The 25,790-nt window shown below is 38.2% G+C and overlaps 1 protein-coding gene across 3 annotated transcripts in view; it reads right to left on the bottom strand.

Annotated features, from left to right (window-relative positions):
• KANSL1 (KAT8 regulatory NSL complex subunit 1) overlaps positions 1-25,790 on the bottom strand; it is a 169,559-nt gene that overhangs the window by 35,190 nt on the left and 108,579 nt on the right. For all 3 annotated transcript variants that reach the window (XM_059997145.1, XM_059997144.1, XM_059997146.1), the window contains exons 4-6: positions 18,830-18,931; positions 9,883-9,995; positions 8,901-9,096 (exon numbers count right to left, since the gene is read on the bottom strand). In XM_059997145.1, the coding sequence (XP_059853128.1) occupies positions 8,901-9,096; positions 9,883-9,995; positions 18,830-18,931 (411 nt within the window). The remainder of the gene's footprint in view (positions 1-8,900; positions 9,097-9,882; positions 9,996-18,829; positions 18,932-25,790) is intronic.

Here is a 25,790-nt window from a genome sequence, read left to right as displayed (position 1 = left end):
AAAATGTTCAATTACAAAATAAATACCCAGAAACCAACTCATAAAATAACACTAACAAAAAAGATCTCATTCACATGACCAAAATATCAAGAATGTAGATAACATGTATGAAGAGTTAAATACTGGGATAAAAGAGGAATTCTGTGTTCAATACTGTAATGGCATCAATTCTCTCTGAAGGAATTCCCATTAAAAACCCAATGCAGCAGAAGCAAGAAGAACTACAATCCTGCAGCCTGTGGAACAAAAACCACATTCACAGAAAGACAGACAAGATGAAAAGGCAGAGGGCTACATACCAGATGAAGGAACAAGTTAAAACCACAGAAAAACAACTAAATGAAGTGCAGATAGGCAACCTTCCAGAAAAAGAATTCAGAAGATGCAAGAAACGTTTAACAAAAACTTAGAAGAATTAAAGAACAAATAAACAATACAATAACTGAATTGAAAAATATACTAGAAGGAACCAATGGCAGAATAACTGAGGCAGAAGAACAGGTAAGTGACCTGGAAGACAGAATGGTAGAATTCACTGCTCCAGAACAGAATAAAGAAAAAAGAATGAAAAGAAATGAAGACAGCCTAAGAGACCTCTGGGACAACATTAAACACAGCAACATTCACATTATAGGGGTCCCAGAAGGAGAAGAGAGAAAGGACCTGAGAAAATATCTGAAGAGATTATAGTTGAAAACTTCCCTAACATGGGAAAGGAAATAGCCACCCAAGTCCAGGAAGTGCAGAGAGTCCCATACAGGATAAACCCAAGGAGAAACATGCCGAGACACATAGTAATCAAACTGGCAAAAATTAAAGACAAAGAAAAATTACTGAAAGCAGCAATGGAAAAAATGACAAATAACATACAAGGGAACTCCCATAAGGTTAAGAACTGATTTCTCAGCAGAAACTCTACAAGCCAGAAGGGAGTGGCATGAAAGGGAAGAAAGAACCTACAACCAAGATTACTCTACCCGGCAAGGATCTCATTCAGATTCGATGGAGAAATCAAAAGCTTTACAGACAAGCAAACGCTAAGAGAATTCAGCACCACCAAACCAGCTCTACAACAAATGCTAAAGGAACTTCTCTAAGTGGGAAACACAACAGAAGAAAAGGACCTACAAAAACAAACCCAAAACAATTAAGAAAATGGTAATAGGAACATACATATCGATAATTACCTTAAACATGAATGGATTAAATGCTCCAACCAAAAGACACAGGCTTGCTGAATGGATACAAAAACAAGACCCATATATATGCTGTCTACAAGAGACCCACTTCAGACCTAGGAACACATACAGACTGAAAGTGAGGGGATGGAACAAGATATTCCATACAAATGGAAATCAAAAGAAAGCTGGAGTAGCAATACTCATATCAGATAAAATGGACTTTAAAGAATGTTACAAGAGACAAGGAAGGACACTAATGATCAAGGGATCAATCCAAGAAGAAGATATAACAATTATAAATATATATGCACCCAACATAGGAGAACCTCAATACATAAGGCAACTGCTAACAGCTATAAAAGAGGAAATCGACAGTAACACAATAATAGTGGGGGACTTTAACACCTCACTTACACCAATGGACAGATCATTCAAACAGAAAATTAATAAGGAAACACAAGCTTTAAATGACACAATAGACCAGATAGATTTAATTGATATTTATAGGACATTCCATCCCAAAACAGCAGATTACTCTTTCTTCTCAAGTGCGCACGGAACATCCTCCAGGATAGGTCACATCTTGGGTCACAAATCAAGCCTCAGTAAATTTAAGAAAACTGAAATCATATCAAGCATCCTTTCTGACCACAATGCTATGAGATTAGAAATCAATTACAGGGAAAAAAAAGTAAAATACACAAACACATGGAGGCTAAACAATACGTTACTAAATAACCAAGAGATCACTGAAGAAATCAAAAAATACCTAGAGACAAATGACAATGAAAACACAACAATCCAAAACCCATGGGATGCAGCAAAAGCAGTTCTAAGAGGGAAGTTTATAGCTACACAAGCCTACCTCATGAAACAAGAAAAATCTCAAATAAACAATCCAACCTTACACCTAAAGGAACTAAAGAAAGAAGAAAAAACAAAACCCAAAGTTAGCAGAAGGAAAGAAATCATAAAGATCAGAGCAGAAATAAATGAAATAGAAACAAAGAAAACAATAGCAAAGATCAATAAAACTAAAAGCTGGTTCTTTGAGAAGATAAACAAAACTGATAAACCATTAGCCAGACTCACCAAGAAAAAGAGGGAGAGGACTCAAATCAATAAAATTAGAAATGAAAATGGAGAAGTTACATCAGACACTGCAGAAATACAAAGCATCCTAAGAGACTACTACAAGCAACTGTATGCCAATAAAATGGGACAACCTGGAAGAAACGGACAAACTCTTAGAAAGGTATAACCTTCCAGAACTGAACCAGGAAGAAACAGAAAATATGAACAGACCAATCACAAGTAATGAAACTGTGATTAAAAATCTTCCAACAAACAAAAGTCCAGGACGAGATGGCTTCACAGGTGAATTCTATCAAACATTTAGAGAAGAGCTAACACCCAAACTTCTCAAACTCTCCCAAAAAATTGCAGAGGAAGGAACACTCCCAAACTCATTCTATGAGGCCACCATCACCCTGATACCAAAACCAGACAGAGATACTACAAAAAAAGAAAATTACAGACCGATATCACTGATGAATATAGATGCAAAAATCCTCAACAAAATACTAGCAAACAGAATCCAACAACACATTAAAAGGATCGTCACCATGATCAAGTGGGATTTATCCCAGGGATGCAAGGATTCTTCAATATACGCAAATCAATGTGATACACCATATTAACAAATTGAAGAATAAAAACCATATGATCATCTCAATAGATGCAGAGAAAACTTTTGACAAAATTCAACACCCATTTATGATAAAAAAACCCTCCAGAAAGTGGGCATAGAGGGAACTTACCTCAACATAATAAAGACCATATACAACAAACCCACAGCAAACATCATTGTCAATGGTGAAAACCTGAAAGCATTTCCTCTAAGATCAGGAACGAGACAAGGATGTCCACTCTCACCACTATTATTCAACATAGTTTTGGAAGTCCTAGCCACGGCAATCAGAGAAGAAAAAGAAATAAAAGGAATACAAATTGGAAAGAAGAAGTAAAACTGTCACTGTTTGCAGATGACATGATACTATACATAGAGAATCCTAAAGATGTTACCAGAAAGCTACTAGAGCCAATCAATGAATTTGGTAAAGCTGCAGGATACAAAATTAATGCACAGAAATCTCTTGCATTTCTATACAGTAATGATGAAAAATCTGAAAGAGAAATTAAGGAAACACTCTCATTTACCATTGCAACAAAAAGAATAAAATATCTAGGAATAAACTACCTAGAGAGACAAAAGGCCTGTATGCAGAAATCTATAAGACACTGATGAAAGAAATTAAAGATGATACCAACAGATGGAGAGATATACCATGTTCTTGGATTGGAAGCATCAATATTGTGAAAATGACTATACTACCCCAAGCAATCTACAGATTCAATGCAATCCCTATCAAACTACCAATGGCATTTTTTACAGAACTAGAACAAAAAATCTTAAAATTTGTATGGAGACACAGAAGACCCCGAATAGCCAAAGCAGTCTTGAGGGAAAAAAACAGAGCTGGAGAAATCAGACTCCCTGACTTCAGACTATACTACAAAGCTACAGTAATCAAGACAATATGATACTGGCACAAAAACAGAAATACAGATCAATGGAACAAGATAGAAAGCCCAGAGATAAACCCACAAACCTATGGTCAACTAATCTATGACAAAGGAGGCAAAGATATACAACAGAGAACAGACAGTCTCTTCAATAAGTGGTGCTGGGAAAACTGGACAGCTACATGTAAAAGAATGAAATTAGAACACTCCCTAACACCATACACAAAAATAAACTCAAAATGGATTAGAGACCTAAATATAAGACTGGACACTATAAAACTCTTACAGGAAAACACAGGAAGAACACTCTTTGACATAAATCACAGCAAGATCTTTTTTGATTCACCTCCTGAAGTAATGGAAATAAAAACAAAAATAAACAAATGGGACCTAATGAAACTTAAAAGCTTTTGCACAGCAAAGGAAACCATAAAGAAGACGAACAGACAACCCTCAGAATGGGAGAAAATATTTGCAAACGAATCAACGGACAAAGGATTAATCTCCAAAATATATAAACAGCTCATGCAGCTCAATATTAAAAAAACAAACAACCCAATCCAAAAATGGGCAGAAGACCTAAACAGACATTTCTCCAAAGAAGACATACAGATGGCCAAGAAGCACATGAAAAGCTGCTCAACATCACTAATTATTAGAGAAATGCAAATCAAAACTACAATGAGGTATCTAATACCTCACACCAGTTAGAATGGGCATCATCAGAAAATGTACAAACAACAAATGCCGGAGAGGGTGTGGAGAAAAGGGATCCCTCTTGCACTGTTGGTGGGAATGTAAATTGATACAGCCACTATGGAGAACAGTATGGAGGTTCCTTAAAAAACTAAAAACAGAATTACCAGCAATCCCACTACTGGGCATATACGCAGAGAAAACCATAATTCAAAAAGACACATGCACCCCAATATTCATTGCAGCACTATTTACAATAGCCAGGTCATGGAAGCAACCTATATGCCCATCAACAGACGAATGGATAAAGAAGATGTGGTACATATATACAATGGAATATTACTCAGCCATAAAAAGGAATGAAATTGGGTCATTTGTAGAGACGTGGATGGATTTAGAGATTGTCATACAGAGTGAAGTTAGAAAGAGAAAAACAAATATCGTATATTAACACATATATGTGGAACCTAGAAAAATGGTACAGATGAACTGGTTTGCAGGGCAGAAACTGAGACACAGATGTAGAGAACAAACGTATGGACACCAAGGGGAGAAAGCAGCGGGGGTGGTGGTGGTGGTGGTGGTGTGATGAATTGGGAGATTCGGATTGACATGTATACACTGATATGTATACAATGGATGACTAATAAGAACCTGCTGTATAAAAAAATAAATAAAATAAAATTCAAAAAGACAAAACAAAACAAGGCTTTGAATACATTTCAGGGAAGAGAAAAGCACCAAAATAGGAAATATTCAACTCTAACTATTTGAAATGGTAATTATTTCACCTTCTAATTATGAAAATAAAGCACTATTTAAAAAAAATTAACTTAGAAATCTTAGTATATGTTGTGGTAATCAGAATGCAATGCAATGTGTTACTCTTATTGGCTCACAGACACTGCAACATCTGATAGAGAATTTGCCAAGAACAAAAATGAATTGAAATCCATCATAATTTAAAGACATTCCAAAAATCTTAGTGCAAAATCCAAGCCACATTTGTTTAATAAAAAAACAAAAAACAAGAAACAAAAAAGCAAAAAAACCCAAAAAACCAATTCAGTGGTTATGGAGGAAGTCCTCTCTGAAAGTAAGGCTCTATCATCATTATCTGTTAATCACAGAATATTAAAGTATTTTAAAAAATTCTTTTGACTTGAAGACAGTTTGTAAATAAAATATTAGGGCTTCTACTTCTATTTACTTTATCTCAGCCTTTCAAAATTTATTTTGTATGTGTTTTATAATGCATATATAAAACACTCCCATAAAAGTTTAGAGGCTATTGTCCTAAGCACTGGGTGATTTCTGAGTACTCTGCCACTAGAAAGTAAGCTCCATGAGGGCAAGGACTTTTGTTCACCAATGAAACCCAGGTGTACTGGAACACCGTGGGGACCCAAAACTGCTGAATAAATTTGCTTGGCAAATCCATCACCTCAAAATGGTAGAGGGCAAGGTACTTGCTCAACAGCAAATATCACTGAGCAAGGATCCACTGAAGACACAGTGAGCAACTAAGACAGAGAGAATGGCCTTTGTCTCCAATTTTGGCAGAACTCCAGCAATATTGCTATCATCAGCAAATGGTTTATTTCCCAAACTAAACTTATTTATTTGTCTTATTTTCCATGCAGTTTACTTCTGCATGTCAGAATGATTGTTTTAGACACTGGCATTGGAAGCAAAGGGTCTTCAGTATGCTTTGTATGTCTCCCCCTTGTTTTAAACATTTATATGTACTACCTTCAAAAGTACATCAGTTTTGGGGCATGAACAAGAACAAACTACTGTCAACTGCAACAAAGAAGCCTTGCTAGTTCACAGATATAAAGAAAAGAATCCAGGAGGCCAATCTATACTTCAGAAAAATTTTATCACACCCTTAGATGTCATGACACCATGGCTAGCAACTGCTGAAACAGAGAAAGGACACTATTTCCCCATGAGGCGATGTTGTTGGTAGGTTTTTGTTAAAAGCATCAAGGGCATGGCCAAAATCTACTTTCTTATACGTAACAGTAATATACTGTTTTCTTTGCTTTCCCAATATCAACTCTTCAAAACTGTTCAGAAAATAATTTAGATTTATATGACTATTAATAAAAAATTGATTCAAATGTCAATATGAGAAACCTACCAAATTCTTTTCTGGTATTTTGGTAATTCAGGCAATCTGAGGAATAGACAAGAGAAAAATGGTACAGCCTAATAGTTAATTTTCACTAATAATAATTTCCTTTAAAAAAAAAAAAGATCATGGCAAGGGACTTCCCTGGTGGCACAGTGGTTAAGAATCCACCTGCCAACGCAGGGAACATGGGTTCAAGCCCTCGTCTGGGAAGATCCCACATGCCGCAGAGCAACTAAGCCTGTGAGCCACAACTAGTGAGCCTGTGCTCTAGAGCCCACGAGCCACAACTACTGAAGCCTACGCACCTAGAGCTCATGCTCCACAACAATAGAAGCCACTGCAATGAGAAGCCTGCGCACCTCAACAAAGAGTAGCCCCCGCTCTCTGCAACTAGAGAAAGCCTGCGCGCAGCAATGAAGACCCAACACAGCCATAAATGAATGAATGAATGATCATGGCAAAATTATATAGTCCAAATGCATACTATAACAAAAAAAGCCAAGCAGTGAAAATCTACTGTCCAAATATTAATGTTTCCAAGAATTATCTCCTCTCCCTTGTCCTCAGTTTTCTCACCAGCAAATATACTGTAATAGCATTATCTTAAGAAACATTCTCTTTCAGTCAAACAGGTTATTTCTCTGTTCTCCTTTACAGAAATACTCTTTGAAAGTGTTATCTATGATGGTTCCCTCAATTCTTTCCGTTCCATTCTCTCCTGAACCTGATCCAATCAGAATTTCACTCTTCTACCTCTAACAAAACTGCTTACAAAGGTCTCAAGCAACCCTAGCCCCACGAAATCCTATGGTCAATTCTTAGTCTTCACCTAACTTGACCCATCTGCAGCATCTAACAGAGATGATCATTCCCTCCTTTCTTAAACATTTTCTTCACTTGCCTTCCACATACCACACTCTCTTGGTTTTCCTTCTGCTTCACTGGTCACTCCTTCCCAGTTTCTTATCTTTCACATCTCCAAAGACTTGGAATAAAAAAAATGTATCAAGGCTGAATTACAACTGAGTTCCCCACCATTCCCTATTCCCTTCCTCTGCTGCATTTTTCTCCCCAGAACTTAACACTACAGAACATACCATATACTTCATTTTTTTTTTTTTTTTTTGCGATACGCGGGCCTCTCACTGCTGTGGCCTCTCCCGTTGCGGAGCACAGGCTCTGGACGCGCAGGCTCAGAGGCCATGGCTCACGGGCCCAGCCGCTCCGCGGCATGTGGGATCTTCCCGGACTGGGGCACGAACCCGTGTCCCCTGCATCGGCAGGCGGACTCTCAACCACTGCGCCACGAGGGAAGCCCCCATATACTTCATTTTATTGCTTTATTTTCTGTCTCTACCCATTAGATTATTTCATGAGGGTAAGAATTTTTGTCTGTTTTGTTTAGTGTTGTATTCTCAGTGCATAGAACAGATCTAGCTTATTGTAGGAACTCAAAAAAAGATTTGTTGAATGAGTGAATTAATAAAAATAAAAGTGTAAACAGCAAGGGTCATCTTATACTAGTAACTTAGCAGCCAGATACCCCAATAAGCAAATTATATACATTTCAGTTAATCCTGAAACAACCCTATGAGATCTCTGAGGCAGGATGGGGTGGGGTGGGGTGTTAACATGCCCCAAACACAAACTACTAAGTGGCAGTGCCATGATTCAAACCCAAGTCTGTCCTCTTCAAAGTTAATGCTCTTAATCACTGCATGGTATTATTTTCACTGGAGTACTATTTCGTTGGTTTTGAACTAAATCCAACCCTGCTATTTGAAGAGTCAGCAATCAAGTTTCCTATAGTTGTAAAATAATCTCCATTTTGTCTGTGAAGACAAACATTCGTTTAGTATCATCAACTTAGAAATTTTAATGGAGATTCTTATTTAAAAGGAAAGCATTCCACATTGCCATTTTCAGGGTTAACAGTATAAGTGAGAAGACACACTGCTCTCCTTCAAAGTGTTGATGGCAGAACTTCCAACTTGCTCTCTCCCATTTCTATTAAAATCTCAAGCCAATGGTTTCCAAACCTGGCTGAAGAGTCACCTAGGAGCTTTTTGTTTTCTGAAAACAAGATTCCCAGGCCCAACTCCAGAGCAACGAAACCAGAATCTCTAGGAAACAGGGCTCAGGAACCTAGTATTTTTTAAAGCTCTGCAGGAAGCCTTGGTGGTTAGCCAAGTTTGGAAAACACTGGTTAAAAGAACCAAAGCTGGCAAGAAACTAGTACCCTCTATCTGAGCATCTGGCTCACTGTTTAACAGTGACCAAGTCTCACTGGTACTGACCTTCTTGGAAAGAGGCACGATGCTGTTGGGTCGAACAAGCCTCCGTTTCTTACAGCTCAGCACAGGACGTGTTCGGGCTGCCACACAGGTGCCATCAGTTGATGAAGAAACTAGATTCAGTCTTTGCTTTTTATGCAATTGTTCCTCAGCATCAGAGTTGTCACCTGGTATGTGGTCTGCCAAGACAGGCTGAAGACTACACAAGGGGAAGGAAGAATATTCACTTCTCATAAGACATAAGGAAACAAAGCCTTTAATACTTGTTCAACCACCTCTACTTGCAAATGTTCACAGACACAAACGTGTTCTAGAGCACACAGAGGTCACCTCTTGATGCTGATGTCTGTTAATCTAAGTGGCTATGCAGTATCTGTGCTTATTTTTAAGGTGCTCTTGGTGGATGTTACTCTACCATGTCTGAAAAATGCAAAAGTCAGTAAGTGAACTCAGGTTCTACTGATTAAGTTCTCTTCTACAACAAAAACATGAATTCTTAAAAGTCTAGAAAATTGCAACTGGTAAGAATATTTTTAATATATATTGAGAATCAGTTCTCCTATGAAACTTGCCTATTAGGGATGTGTACTCATTGTTCACTTGCAGAAGGATTCCTCGATCTTTTATAAATGCAGATTTACAGCCTTTAGGGATCTAATCTGTTCTACAGCAGAGGATTTTATGTAAATATTTCTGAGGAGTTCTACCAAGACAGGACCAATCACAACGATTCATAATAACTTTAGGACTTTAATTTTTCTCCATGCTGAGTCGATTTTAGGCCGCAGTAAGTAACAGGAAAATACATTAGGAGGCTACTTAAAATATACTTGCTACAGTAGGAGGCATGCACAATATTATGAAGTGATAAGGTTTCTGCTTCTTTAAACCAGGGTTACTCCTGGCTAGGGATAACTAAGAGTCTCAAACCCATCTTTAACAAGCCTGCTGAGTATAAGAAGTATGCAGAAGAGATAAAACTTACGTATTAATAACTCCATTGACAGGTCTCAATGCTCCACATGATTTAGTAGACAATGACTCTGAAGGATGACCAGAGGCACCATGGTTTTCCAGTGGTTGAGAAACAGACTCAATCTTAATGAGAAGAAAAATGAAAATATATTATCAACATTTAACCAACAGCACCAGCCTGAAAAGCAGCACCATTTCATTTTAATGAAACACCTAAAATTTCTGATGACCAACTTGAAAAAAACCTCATTTATGGAACACATTTAAGTGTTTCTTGGATTTGTGTTTCCTGGGCTGCAGTCCTCACAAATCCCAAATAAATGCATTTTTTGGCCTTAAAAAAACCAAAACCAAAAAAACCCAAAAAACCAAAATCACTCGTATGATTGAGGAAAAAAAAATAATTAAGAGAATCAGCTTTTGAGATTTTGCTTTGGCAAAATTTGGAGAATTTGCTTTGGAGGGAAGGGTTAGGAATTAAGATATTTAACAGACCCAAAGTAGTAAAGTGCCTACTGACAGGGAAATGACCTAATGACTCCATGGAACAGAAGCACAGCAAAACATTATATAGTACCAAGAGTCAAGTTTTCAACCTAAGGGTCAAGGGTACATAAGTTCAGTAGGAAGACAACTAAGAGGAAATTTAAATGTAGTTAATATCTGCTTAACTTCGCAGTGTATGCTGGAAGCTTGTTTCCAGAAAACCATACTCTCTCTCACTTTCTCACTCTATATATATATTTCACCCCTGTGATAAAAGAAATAGAAACAATTAATAAAATGACAATGAATAACTAATAATTACCTAATGCTATCAGGTAGTAACTTTGGACTGTACAAATACAGTTGACCCTCAAACAACTTTTGGATTTGAAGTGCAGGGATCCATTTATACGTGGATATGTTTCAATAGTAAACACTAAAGTACTACACAGTCTGTGGTTGGTTGAATCTGCAGATGTGGAGGAACTGTGGATAGGGAGGGGCTGACTATACATTATACGTGGATTAAATCCCATGTTGTTCAAGAGTCAATTGTATATGCTTACAATATAAAATGAAAAAAGGGAGGTAGGAAAAAAATGTGGAAAAGTTGGAATTTCACTATTTCAAAAGAAATTATATATTTACTAGGCTAAAAGGGGTACGGGCAGCCATGAGATGTCAATCACATGGAGTGTCTGAGGTATTGGCAATAAAGCCACAGCTCAGTTATCCCTCGGCTCTGGGAGTTGTTGGAATACCACAGAATGGCTGTGGTCTTTGTCTCCGCCTTACACTCAAACTGACTTTGGGGTGTTTTGACATCTCCTTTCCTGTAACTGCTACCAGTAGATATCAAAGCCAATATTTTGAGGCTGAAATTCTATTTATCAGTATTGTTATATTTCTCTTTTGATCTTTTTACCCCCAAGGAGAAAACACCAAAGGATCTGAAGACCTGAGAACAGCCTCAAGAAAGGACAATACATTGGGAAGCTAATTTTTAAAATTTAATACAAATTATCCAAAAAGTTAGATCAGGATAGACAAGACACATGAGTAAATTACAATGAGTAAACACTGGGAAAGTGTTCTGTCTTCCTTGTTAGATACCCTGTACATTTACTGGTATATCTTGAACAATTATATTAGTCAACAACACCAAAATTATGGTAAATTTGGCTCATGTACTCATTGCCTTAAAAGCCACACTGATTTCCTCATGGAAAGTAATGTGTAAGAGTTATAAAGATGTTCACGTCTTCTGACAAAGTATTTTACTCATCCTTAAAATCTATCTTAAAGAAATAACTCAACAAAACATACCTCCAAATCTTACACACAAAGCTAGTCACTGCAATGATATGGATCAATAACCTAAATGCTTGAGGCATAGTTATAAAATGTGGTACACCAAATCAGAATATTGAAGATAATCATAAAGGAAATTTCCTCTTCCTTTACCCAGAAGAATATTTAAATATAGAAAATAATAGGTAGAAATGATTTTGGAAAGGGGCTAAATTCAAAATATTTTTAATATAATTGTGGTGACTAAAAATATATGTACACAGATAATGACAAGGTAAAAATAGTGTTAAAGAGGCAGAATAGAGACTTCACTGGTGGCGCAGTGGTTAAGAATCTGCCTGCCAATGCAGGGGACACGGGTTTGAGCCCTGGTCTGGGAAGATGCCACATGCCGCGGAGCAACAAAGCCCATGCACCACAACTACTGAGCCCACGCTCTAGAGCCTGGGAGCCACAACTACTGATCCCATGTGCCACAACTACTGAAACCCGCGCGCCTAGAGCCCGTGCTCCACAACAACAGATGCCACCTCAATGAGAAGCCTGAGCACCGCAACGAAGAGTAGCCCCTGCTCGCCGCAACTAGAGAAAGCCCACATGCAGCAACAATGACCCAGTGCAGCCAAAAATAAATAAATAAAATTTTTTAAAAATGAGGCAGAATAGGACTATTCGAAGTTTTCTTTACATTTAGATAATATTTTTAACATTAAAAAAAACCCCAGATAAACCCAATACCCTCCTGAATGCTAGTGAGGATTTACCATTCAGGAACACCTCAAAAAGCCCAAACAAATATTATGGTATGACAAAGGACAAAAAGATTTAAGATTCAGGTTGCTGTTAACTAGATGTGTGACTCCAGCCATGTTACAGCTTTCCTAGATTTCTGAAGTTCTGGTTTGAATGAAAAAGTTTCCTTTCAACATGAAAACGCTGTGACTATGAACTTTTTGGTGTTGATCTGAAGAACTTCTGTCAACTTTATATTCACTTAAAACAATAGCTTTTAGCATTAAATTATGACAGAGATCTGGTTTATATATCTACATGTTTTACAAGGTGCCATGTTTAAGCAATAGGTTGACTCTCATTTGATTAAGATTTATTTTCTAGGGATTATGGAGAACTAACCACCAGAAAACCTGTCAAGACAAACTGTTGCCATTCTTTAACAAAATCTCATTTCAAAACAAGTTTACTTTTCTTGGCTAATAATCTATCCTTGTTTTTCATGCCTACAGATATATAAGTATATTTAAAGGCCATTAATCTTCAATGTGTATTTTATTATTTTTCTTAGAGGAACTTGGAACTTTCCTGGGGGTAATTCAGCCCCAAAATTAAAATAAAAGTCAACAGGCAAAAGGTTATTTAAGCACAGAAATACTTGTCAAGGATACAGAAGCACACAGCAATTAAGAGCATCAAAGTCAGAGAGGAAACGTGCTTGAATTCCAATCCCAACCATACAAGGAGGCACTGAATATTTAGAAGGATCTGCTTAGAAACCTTGGGATATCCTACATGTAATCACACTGAGATCTAAAGCAGGGCACTGGGGCAACTAGGTTCATCATTCATTCTCAAATTCAAAGAGCTTAAAATATTAACCCCAATCCTCTAATAGTGTTTCGTCTAGAAAAAGAAAAACACACCTCACAAACACATGTAATTTTATTTAGAGTTTCTTAAATGCATTCACATTGCTTTAAGAAAAAGTGAACACTCCTTATCTTGCAGTCCAAAAGGCTGCAAAGACAGAGTAGAGAAACATTAACAAACACTTCACAAATATTAAATCCACACACTAATTTAAGCCCGATTGTTATTACTGCAGTGGTTTACATCATTAATATTTTCAGGAAACTAAAGCATGACTCAGATATTTGCCATCCAATGGGAAGCTGTAAATAGGAGTTGTTACAGAGCTTCTCTTGAGTTTTATGTGATGTTCAGATACACTCTGAGGGTACATGCATCCCACAGCCAGAAAAGTACAGAAAAGCTGAAGTGAAGTGGTAGGTAGAGTGCTTCTGTAATCCCTCCTTTTTCTAAAGCAGAGCCCCAGGGATTACCTTTTGGGGAAATCTTAAGAGTTAAAGGTAGCAAGCAGGGTTACTGAAGTGATTTTTTTCCTTGACTGAAAGGGTCAGATGTATGGAATAACACAGCAGTGAGATTCTATTTGTTATTCTTATAAAGTAGGCATCTGTTTGATTCATTACTCCACCTTCTTGGCCACAACAATTAAGTGTGACGAAGAGCCTTTAAAGAAAAACTAGATTAAATTAAGGTTTATTTGTGTGTGGGGGGAGATTTTTCTGGGGTCTGAGAACCCATGTTCACTGAATTTGTTTTACTAAAAAGTAGAGAAAGTAAAGGGGTAAAAATCAAAAGGCACACAACTTAAAAACACGTAATAAAATAAATCTCTAGGTGTGTATGCAAGATATGTGTGTATGTATCTTTACTTTAGTCATTCAAGTAACGCCATGCTGTAACTGTTTGAAAATACCATTTTCCTTGGATGCACCATATTTGTTTGTCTAGAAAATTTAACAGTTCTGTTTTGGTTAGTTATTACCTTTCTGACAAACATTATCAAAATGGAAAGAAAAGGCTAACTGAATGTAAGGAATTCAACTTTCATTTCTGGGTCAAAATGCTCTCCATCTCAATGATACCCAGCATAGTCCTGCTTAAAATTACCAAAATACTGCTGGCCCATAAAGAGTATAACAGTCATTTCCATGAACTAGCACCACGGCCAAGAAACTGTGCTAAAGTGGAAGTGGAACTTTCTGAAAATTCCACTTCCACCAAGTTACTTACCTAGGCTTCAATTTCTGCATATGTAAAATGGGACTATGTGCCTCACTTTCCTATGTCTCTAATATTGAGGTCAAAATATCATCTGTAGGGCTTCCCTGGTGGCGCAGTGGTTGAGAGTCCGCCTGCCGATGCAGGGGACACGGGTTCGTGCCCCAGTCCGGGAAGATTCCACATGCTGCGGAGCAGCTGGGCCCGTGAGCTATGGCCGCTAAGCCTGAGCGTCCGGAGCCTGTGCTCCGCAACGGGAGAGACCACAACAGTGAGAGGCCCGCGTACCGCAAAAAAAAAAAATAAATAAATAAAAAATATATATATATATATAATCTATAATTATATTAAAACAACTTTGGGAGATTAGGTTTGACATAAATACGCTACCATGGGTAAAACAGACAGCTAGTGGGAACCTGCTGTATAGCACAGGGAGCTCAGCTCGGTGCTCTGTGATGACCTATATGGGTGGGATGGCAGGGGGAGGGAGGTCCAAGAGAGTAGGGGATATATATATACACACATAGCTGATTCACTTCACTGTACAGCAGAAACTAACACAACACTGTAAAGCAATTATACTCCAATTAAAAAAAAGAAAGTTAAAAACAAAACTTTGAATTATTCGTTTCTAAAAATGCAACCAGCATAATGTTGTTACAAGTCCAGAGACTACTAAACCTAAGATCTGTATTTACCAACACTGTTGAAAATCTTTCTCTAGAATCTAGAGAAATACAGTAATTGCAAAAACAGCCTTATAAGTTCTTACTGTTCAACTTATTTATCCACAGCCCAATTTATTTTAAAAGTCCTAACTGGTCAGTCAGTGTTTTTTAATACTGTGGATCAAACATTCCCCAGACAGTACCTAACCCTCTACTCTCTATCTCAAACCCCTCATGGGGGCCAATGCACCATTCATTGTCCCTGATGACTGCAAAACTTCAAGGAAAAGAACACTGTTCCCATGTAACCAATGGTAGGAAGATTATACCTTGAATGTTTAAAAAGAAAAAGCAATAGCTTACATTTTTGTATGCTTTACTTCTGGGAAAGCATTAGTCCTTCACTTAATAGTTCACTTGTTAACTCCATCAATTCCACAAAGCAAGGAAAGGTAAAAGAATGAGGCTTGGGACTTCCCTGGTGGTGCAGTGGTTAAGAATCCGCCTGCCAATGCAGGGGACACGGGTTCGATCCCTGATCCAGGAAGATCCACACGCCACAGAGCAATTACGCCTGTGCGCCACAACTACTGAAGCCCGCGTGCCCTAGAGCCTGCACACCACAACTACTGAAGCCCATGCACCTAGAGCCCGTGCTCCCCAACAAGAGAAGCCACTGCAATGAGAAGTCCATATGCAGCAACGAAGACCCAATGCAGACCAAAAAAATTTTAAAAAGTGAGGCTCATTTTGCAAATAAAAGCAAACACAAATAATGACGTCATTTCTCAAAAGCCACAGAAGCAATGTTTTTGCTAAAACAAACAAAAAACCTCCTCAATTTCAAATCTATGGAAAGGAAGGATAATGCAAAAACTAATAAAACTGGCTACCTACAGGAGGTGGGAACACAATGGAAAGAAGGTGGAAATAGGAACAGGGCTACAGCCTTTTGTACAGCTTTAATTCTTAGCACAGTAGTAATGTTTCGCATACTCAAAAAATAATAAATATCAACTACTGTGTGTGTGGGCAACAAGAAGTGGAATACTATAGTAACAAAAGAACGTAACTGTATTACAAAATAATTGCATAGTCACACTGAAAGGTGAACTAACCTAAGAACAACTTCGGGGAAATAGCATTTTGACGGTTTATTATAGTGCTAACATACTGTATACAATATTGTACTCTGGTCAGTAAAGATATTTCTCACAGGAGTATGAGCTGGCAATTATGAAACTACTCTATTTGGTACTAGGATTGAACAAATAAGTATCAATAAGGAAGGAGAAAGGCTGTGGTGTTAGACTGGTACTAGTATAAACTCATGGTTTTTAGTGTATATACAGATGGGTAGATAACAAAATATATGTATGTGTATGCATGTAGCAGCATACATATATATATTTACTAGCTTTGTTGAGAAGTCCTAGATAGAAGCAATGACACCAAGTAGCAATGAGCACAACTAGTACCCAGATCTTGGTTTCAAAACCCTGTTCTCCAATAAAAAGAAGCAGGGCTGGAACAAGTAAAATACAAGATGAACCTGGAACATTGTGGGGTGCCAGAAAGTGAGTGTTCAAAAAACAAGGCGGGGGGCATGTTGAAAGGACACAGACGCCAATCTGAAAGGTCCCGATGCCAAAAGTTCAGACAACTGCAACTGAATAACTACTAACAGTAGTAGATTATAATCCATAACGTAAAATTAATATCCATAAAACCATCCTGAAATAAGTAACTAACTGATGGACGAAATAAATGAGGGAGAAAAGACAGCTCTTCCTAACAGAATTCCAATGAACAAATGTAGAAAACAGAAAATCACCATTTAGTAAACACCACAGCAATAATTACTGCAGTAATTTTGCAGGAAAAATCCACCAGTAGATGATAAAACTGTGGATTAAAGTATAATGAGCTGGACATATATACACTACCAAACGTAAGGTAGATAGCTAGTGGGAAGCAGCCGCATAGCACAGGGAGATCAGCTTGGTGCTTTGTGACCGCCTGGAGGGGTGGGAATAGGGAGGGTGGGAGGCAGGGAGACGCAAGAAGGAACAGATATGGGAACATATGTATATGTATAACTGATTCACTGTTATAAAGCAGAAACTAACACACCATTGTAAAGCAATTATACTCCAATAAAGATGTAAAAAAAATAAAAATAAAAGAAATAAAAGTATAATGAGCAACAGAAAAATGCATAGTATCCCCCCATGAGATAGTCATTCATTACAAAGGGAAAAATACTAACTTTACAGTGGAGAAACCTGGCAGGCATCACATTAACCAAGTGAAAAAGCTATCACCATTATCTTGTACCCCTAATATGGTATACTGAGAAGGGCACAGTATCACTTCTGTGGAATTACTGCAAAAAATGCATAACCTTTAACGAAAAAACATCTGGCAACTCCCTTCTGAGGAACATTACACATAATAACTTACCAATACTCTTGTGTCAAGGTCATGAAAGACAAAAACTGAGGTGCTCTCACACACTGGAAGAGACTTTAAAGAGATATGACAGGGCTTCCCTGGTGGCGCAGTGGTTGAGAGGCTGCCTGCCGATGCAGGGGACATGGGTTCATGCCCCGGTCCAGGAAGATCCCACATGCCGCGGAGCGGCTGGGCCCGTGAGCCATGGCCGCTGAGCCTGCGCGTCCGGAGCCTGTGCTCCGCAACGGGAGAGGCCACAACAGTGAGAGGCCCGCTTACCGCAAAAAAAAAAAAAAAAAAAAAAAAAAAAGAGATATGACAACTATATGCAATGTGGAAATCTGGACCAAAAAAAGGCGGCATAAATGAGAAAATAAGTGAAACTGGAATAAAATCTGTAGTCTGTATCAACGTTAATTCCTAGTTTTGACACTGAACAATGGTTATGCAAGCTGTTAACGCTAGGGGAAGCGGGGGAAGGCTATGTGGGGACTCTTGTGTACTGCTTTTGCAACTATTGTGTTAAGTCTAAAATCAAATTTCATTCATACACAAATCTAGGAGTTTTCCTTAGATCAAATTACTTAAAACAAGAAATGTTAATACTCATAAAAGCCCGTGACCTTTTGAGAAAAGTAAAAATATGAAAGAAATAAATTAAAAGTGGTCTTGGAATTCAGAAAGAAAAGAAATTAATTTTGGTGTTCAGAGAAATAGGAAAAAGGAAGGAATTATGAAGAGATTTGAGCTAGGCTCTAAGGAAACAGAAGATTACAAAAAATGACAGCTTTATCCTCATTACAGAATTAAAGGGGGTAACTCAAACAGCATTTTCAACATCTTTGTGAGTTAAACCTCTAGTCCGACCTTTCCATTTTATAGTGGCCCAGAAAGGTTACCTTACTTATCAAAGTTATCAGAGCCACATGGTCTCCTAATTCCCAGGAATATTCCATAATGTCACACTTGCTCTGGCTGTGCTGTCTTGAGAGTTAGAAGCTGCTTTTAAATTTTAAAGTCAGCTACACAACTGCTCGAGGGGCCCTGTGGTGCCCTATTCGGGAATTCAGAGCCTAAAATGCCAGAGGTGATAAAAGGGGATACAACCCCTTCATTCAGCCAATGCAAGGATCCTTATTACAGAGAATAAACTATGCTGAAGCTACACCCCAAATTCTCACTCATTTTCCCTCTTCTGTCTTTTATACTTACCAATTTATCATTCCCATGATCTGTCTTCACCTCAGAACTAAGTGGAAGAAATAAGTCTGTTGTGTGCTCTGGGGGAGGCGCCTCTCCAAGAACTATCAACCCCTGCAGGACAGAGAGAAAAACAGCTTAAGTGGTGTAAGTTACAAATTTAATTTAGTAGTTAATATCAAGAGTTAGGGGCAGGGTGGGTCTGGTTTACCAGAGGCCTTTTCCTTTATCCTATGGTTCTGAAACAAAATATACCACCAGCAGCTTTGCTCTTCCAAGAGTGATTTCAACAAAAGGCCCTAGCAGTAGCCATGAATACAGCCTAAGACTCAAACCCAAGCTTCCCCTTTCTTCCACTTGAATGTATGGACCTACACGGCTTGTAGCATCTTTTATTCACATCTTCCAGATCTGGGATCTTTATCAGAGTATGGTATTTTACACTATATCACCAACCAGACTATACCATATTAACAATAGCAATGCAGCTTTTCTACTTAACTTGATCAAAAATGTGGCTTAAGGATGACCAAACTAGAAGTGCTACAATTATAAATGATGAGCTAAACCAACTATCTCTGAGCAACCACAACCACCGGGTGAAACAAAGGTGGAACAGTCTCTACAGTCAGTATCTTAGAAACCAAAAACTTAAAACTGTTCCAAAGACACCTGTTTCTCACAAGCATAAGCATTACTCCAGATTAGGTTCCTGCTTGACAATTTCAAGCTCAGATTTTACATTCACCCCAGAAAATAAAAAATGTAAAAAGAAATTTTAAATGACTCCACAAATCCTCTCCGTAGCCAGCATGGGCCCAGCTTGGTGAAGACAGAAGTTAGCTTACTATGAAAAATAAACAAAAACTACAGACATGAATCTCCCATCAACGCAAGTAGAAGTGACCAAAATCCAGTTATGACACTGTGTAACAAAAAGACTGGGATGCAGGTGCTCTTTGGTTCTCTTTCTCTGGTCTAGAAAATAAGGAGATCTGACTGATAAGAAGCTCTTAATGGAAATTTTGTATTAGAATCACTTGGGGGAAACCTTATCAAACTATACTTGCCCAGGTCCAACATCAAATCTACTCAGAATCTCTGGTAGGTAGGGAGGTAGGGAGGTAGGGAGCTGGGTATTCTGTTTTTAAAAAGCTTCCCTGGTAAGTCTTAATGCAAGCTCTAAACTGAAAAATACTAGACTCAATCATCTTGACTCAGCATCAGAATCCCCCAGAGAACATCCTAAAATGTTCTATCAACAGATTTCAGGGCCTAAAAACTTTGACTTATCAATTTGAGCTCCCTAGGCCATTATGACATAGGCTCTTGTGAGCCAATGAACCAGATGATCCTGTCCCTGGGGTTATTTCTAATACAAAAATCTCCGTGAAATAGGAGATATAAGAGATTGGGGGTCCAGTGGTGGTTAAGAGGGACCGATGGAATTTTACCTCAGTTTAAAAGGGAAGAAAAACAGGACACACACATACCCCCCCCCCAACCGTAAGAGAAACAACAAGTTTCCTATTCTGGAATAAGACTATACCTAGGCTATGTAGAAAATGAAGCAGAGACTCTGCAGAAAGAGGGAGAGGTTATTAAGAAAGCAAGAAACATTTGCCCTAGCTTTCAAAATGGGGTTTCTCTGGATAAAAGAACTTCTTTTTCACTGTTGTGGCCTCTCCTATTGTGGAGCACAGGCTCCGGACGCGCAGGCTCAGCGGCCATGGCTCACGGGCCCAGCCGCTCCGCAGCACGAACCCATGTCCCCTGTATCAGCAGGCGGACTCTCAACCACTGAGCCACCAGGGAAGCCCTGGCTAAAAGAACTTCTGCAAAATATTTTCTTGTTTCAATCAGAAGCATAAAACAGACCTCACAAACTTTTCCATTTCAAAGTAAAAACTGTTTGTAAAAAGCAGCTATTTTGTACAACATTCCCTTCTCAGAATATTGCATTCAACATCTTCTCTGCTTAAGAGCCTAAACCACCTCCCCATCTCCTATATAAAGCTAGCCCAAACTCATTTTGGCATAGTCCATAATCCATCTCTACCTTATCTATTTCCAACTACTTTCTCCAAATATTGTTACACTAACCGCATTATCCCCTAGAAAATGTCTGAATATATATGAAGTTGTTGTTGAGAGCTGGGGGTTATTACAAAGTAGTAGGTAAAGAAATGCAACTAAAGGTTACAATACTACCCACTACCTGTTCTTATGTCTTTGTTTATACTGATTCTGCCCTTCTCTTACATTTATCTATCCAAAAGGTTATGCTTCAAAAAGCTTGTCAAGGCCAAGTCCCACCTCCTTCCAAGAAAATGTCCCTGGTTTAACTGAGCCCCTTATTTTCTTTATCCACATTGCCAGACTTCCTAAAGCATGGTGATTTTATCTTACATTCTGTATATTTAAATCTCATTTCCAGAGCAGAACCTTAGGCCAAATTATTTATTTCATTTATTGTTGCCTCAATTTGTCGTTTAAATGTTAACTAATGGTAAGATCCTTGAGGACTTAGACAAAATACAAATATATTCGAATCTCCCATATTCCCTAGCAGAGTTATACACCAAGAAAGGAAATGCATAATAATTATTTTTTGACTTTTATGTTTAAAACTTTTTGCCCTTGAACGAGAAAATATTAAGTTTATATTAATTATAGCTAGGAGCCTAAATAAATCCAACTGTTAGGTATAAAGTTACTCCCTCAATTTTTCTTAGGTGAGAAGGTAAGTCAGGATAAAACAGCCAATATTTTCCAAAGGGAAATTTTTCTCCTTAAACTACCAAATAATTTCTAAAAAACACCTTAGAGACTACAAAGACACCCTCCTGTGAAAGCTTTAAAAGACCTAGCAGGGACCATTTATTCCCCATCATTTTATAGACCCAGGGAGGATGCAGGTCGAAGGTCATGTCAATAGGCCAATCCGTGGCAGAACGAGGGATAAAAGCTGGGTTAGTTAGACCCAGCTAATCTTTGTTTTGGCTTTCATTCATTCAAATCAAGCCACTGCGTCTCCATTCATCAAACATTTTTTAGGTGCTGGGGATACAGGAAAGAAAAAAGACATATCCTTCTCCCTACTCCTATCCAAACTCATCCCTCAAAGTGCTTACAATTCTAATACTGGGACAAAGACAGAATATCAACAATATAAGTAAAATTTATGTTGCACATTAGAAAGTGTTAAATGCTAAAAAAACTAAAGGACAGTGAGCGGATAATAAAGTGGGAGTAGGCACTCTTTCATATTAGGCGGTCAGGGTAAAATGCACCGAGAAGGTGGTGTCTGAGCAAATACTGGAAAGAAACTTGGGAACAAACTTTGGGAATATCTGCAGGAAGAGCTAATGCAGCAGTTTCAAGGTTGGAGCCAGCTGGATAACTTTAAGAACTGTAAGGAATTTGGTATGGCTGAAGGAAAATCAATGAGTGGAGTCTGAGGCAGAAGCTCAAGGCAGAGGAGGTAAGTGGGGGTGCAGGGCCTTGTAACTCCCTGTCTTTCAGCTTTTATGTCCAGATGGTAAATCACTGGAGAGTTTCAAGCAGAAGGGAGCAATGATCTGACTTATGGTTTAAAAGGATCAATTTGCTATTGTGTTGACATGTGGATGAGTGGACAGTAAATAGAGGAGCAGAAAGAACCGCTGTTGGACCGAAGTGGTTGGATTCTGTATATATATATATATATATATATTTGAAGACAGAATCAATCAGTTATGCAAATATGCTTCCTGGGATGTGAGGGAAGAGAGCAGTCACAGAGTTAGTAAAGGTTTCTGGCCTCTGCAACATTAGAGCTCCTATTAATCTGTTGAAAGGTCTTTTCAATGTGCATTAGTTTTAATCAAATCTATTTTTGCAAATATTTACTCAAGTGCTATGCTGATTCATATGCTACCATTCACCCATGCATTCTTGCCCTGACCCCCAGAACTCTGTTCGTTCATTATAGCATACAAAACCAACCACTAAATCCTTTATACTGTACCTCATACCAAAAAGGATGAAAGCAACTAAAAGGAAGATGAGCAAATAAAAAGCATACAAACAGCTAAAATCTGTTCATTCAGGTGACCTTTATTGAGTGTCTACCACATGCTGGGTGGTGTGAAACCCTAAGAATAAGAAAATAAATAAAATACATTCCACTCATAAGAAGCTTACTACCTTCGTCTACCTCAGAGAGACAGGCAGGCGAAGTATGACAATGACAGTGCTATAACAGAAGTTTAGAGAAGATGACGTGAGAGCAGAAAAGAGGCAGAGCTTAAGGAAGAGACTGATGGAAGTAAGGCTTTATGGAGAGGTCTACATGATTACTTAAATTTTCCTAAAATATACTTAATAAATATAGTTAATAATCACGAAAGGAAAGGTCATTATTAGCAAAGAAAACTCCATGAAGTTCCACTCCACACTTGTCATGGCAACCCCAAGCTGGGATTCCCTAGCATTCGGGGTTTATACTGGGTCAGCATTACATGGCTGTGACATTAGCCACAAGCAGCAATAACCTCAAGGCTACTGCACTCTAAGCCCAAGGTAAAAAGGCCAGGAGAGTCTGCCCACCCTTCACTATCACTTCCTAAAGTCAGAACCAGGACCATGCCTGGACTGTCCAGGCCTAGAGAACTAAACACTACAGAACACAGGACTACAGAAATTGGGAAGGGTCACAGTTGCATGAAGTCGTAACATATCCTTACAAATTATTCCTCTCAGGAAATACAAATCTGTCCTACATTTAAAAAAGGAAAAAAAATGAAGTAAAACTGAAAAAGGAAGAAATGGTAGAAGAAACTGTGCTAAGCCTGATTATAAAACAGGGCCAAAGCAAGCAAGCAAAAAGGAAAGAAAAGAAAAAACTAAGTTGTATGCTTGGGTCAACTGCTTTCCCTTTACCAATTTCAGGTAACACATGGAGTCAAAGTACAAGGAAAAAAAAAACAAACACCTCTTCATCTGTAAAACAAAATTAAGATGCAATTTCACATACTCACTTTCCTACTTCATTCTAAATAGGTCAAGCTTTCCTACCCATCTTAAGATAAATCAGTGACCTCACTGTAAACCAGCACCACAAGATGGTCCTGGGCTACCTAGACTAGACATGGCTGTCCATAATGCCTTATAACTCTAGGAAGATGGAAACTTCAACCACTTTACATCAATTCTGAAGACAGGTATTCTAGGTTACTGCTGTTCCCATTCAGCAGCTTTTCTATCCAGAAGTTTCATTGTTCTTCCATCTCTCATTCCCCGTAACATTTCCATCCTTAGTTAGCAGGTGCTGTGCAATCTGACAGATCAGTCAAAAGAAGGGATTAAAAAAATAATATAATGTTTTGTACTAGACATGGATGTTGAAGATTGCGTGTTAAGAGAAAGAAGTCTCCTTTAGCAACAGAACCCTCTTGGTCCCTGTGCACTCCCCCCTCAGTTTTATTTACCAGGTGTGAAATTTCAATAAATATGCTCAAGAGAAATGATGAAAAGGATACAACAGCAGAATATGTTAGACAGAAAATGCTTTGGGGTCAGATAAATAGCCCTGAGTTCAAATTTAGCTCTGCTTCTTACAAGCCTGTAAGCTGTTGCTTTGTGCATTAAATAACACACATGAATGTACCTGTATATAGTCCACACTCAAGGTTCAGACACTGTTTTCCTTTCTCATTTTAAGACACGGGAGCATCTTTTTTAAAAAAGCTGACTGAATATGAAAGTTAAAACACAATAGTGTTCCAGATGGTATGTCTTAGTTTAACTGAAATCACTTCTTAGTGGCACATAACAATGGTGCAGCTTACAATCAACAGCATCTTTGAGTCTATGAAATACAGTAGTTTTATAATGAGGAACTAATATAACATAAACACATATATAAACACACAGTACATATAATTATATATATATATATATATATATATAAAATAGATAAAGCAACAAATATGACTGACTACCATTCTAATAATCTCAGTTGTTACTAAGAGACTCTAGTTCTCAAATATGAAAATTCTCTCTTAACTATTGGCTATAAAATACCAGACACTGGAGAGGTGTCCATGACAGAGGAAGACTGTTTTTCTCCTCGGGATAGGCATATCCAGTCATCTCCCAGATATTCTTTATCAACATTCCAGCTCATATTCTACAAATATCACTTAATTTTCTTTGTGAAAAAGAGCTAAGCATAATGTTTACCATCCTTGGTGAATATTTTTAGATTTAATTCCTCATTTGTGCTAGCTAATTTTTTTTTTTTTTTTTTTTGCGTTATGTGGGCCTCTCACTGTCGTGGCCTCTCTCGTTGCGGAGCACAGGCTCCGGACATGCTGGCTCAGCGGCCATGGCTTATGGGCCTAGCCGCTCTGCGGCATGTGGGATCTTCCTGGACCAGGGCACGAACCCGTGTCCCCTGCATCGGCAGGTGGACTCTCAACCACTGCGCCACCAGGGAAGCCCTGTGCTAGCTAATTTTTAAAGTTAGGATTTAATGTGTTCCCTATCCTAAAGGAACAAATTATTATTATTATTTTTTTAAGGTAAGTCCTCTGGACTTTGCCCTCAATTATAATATGTTCTACTGAACTTCTGGAGAATTACATATAAGCCCATTTGGGGAAGAAGCTCAAAGAATGCTCCAGTGAAATGTTTGGAATAAAAGCTTACATAATATACAAGGGAGGCTGCAGGACTTTTACTTCAAACTCTTACCCTTTTGTTCATCTTGTCAATTAGTCATCCTTTAACTCTTGGTCTACTAATTAATTTAATGTATGCAGTTCACGGTACATAGCAATTTTCTTAAGGCTTTGACCAGCACTAAGGCAGGACAAAAACGTTGTGACACTTATTTTTAGGGGCAGTAGATGCTTCATCTAGACCCACATGTTCAGTCAGGGAAGTCACTGCATCAAGCTAACACAATAAGTACCTTGCAAGAACATAA

The sequence above is a fragment of the Delphinus delphis genome, chromosome 19, assembly GCF_949987515.2.
Source record: "Delphinus delphis chromosome 19, mDelDel1.2, whole genome shotgun sequence".
Taxonomy (NCBI): Eukaryota; Metazoa; Chordata; class Mammalia; order Artiodactyla; family Delphinidae; genus Delphinus; species Delphinus delphis.
This window is presented reverse-complemented; position numbering and strand designations above follow the sequence as displayed.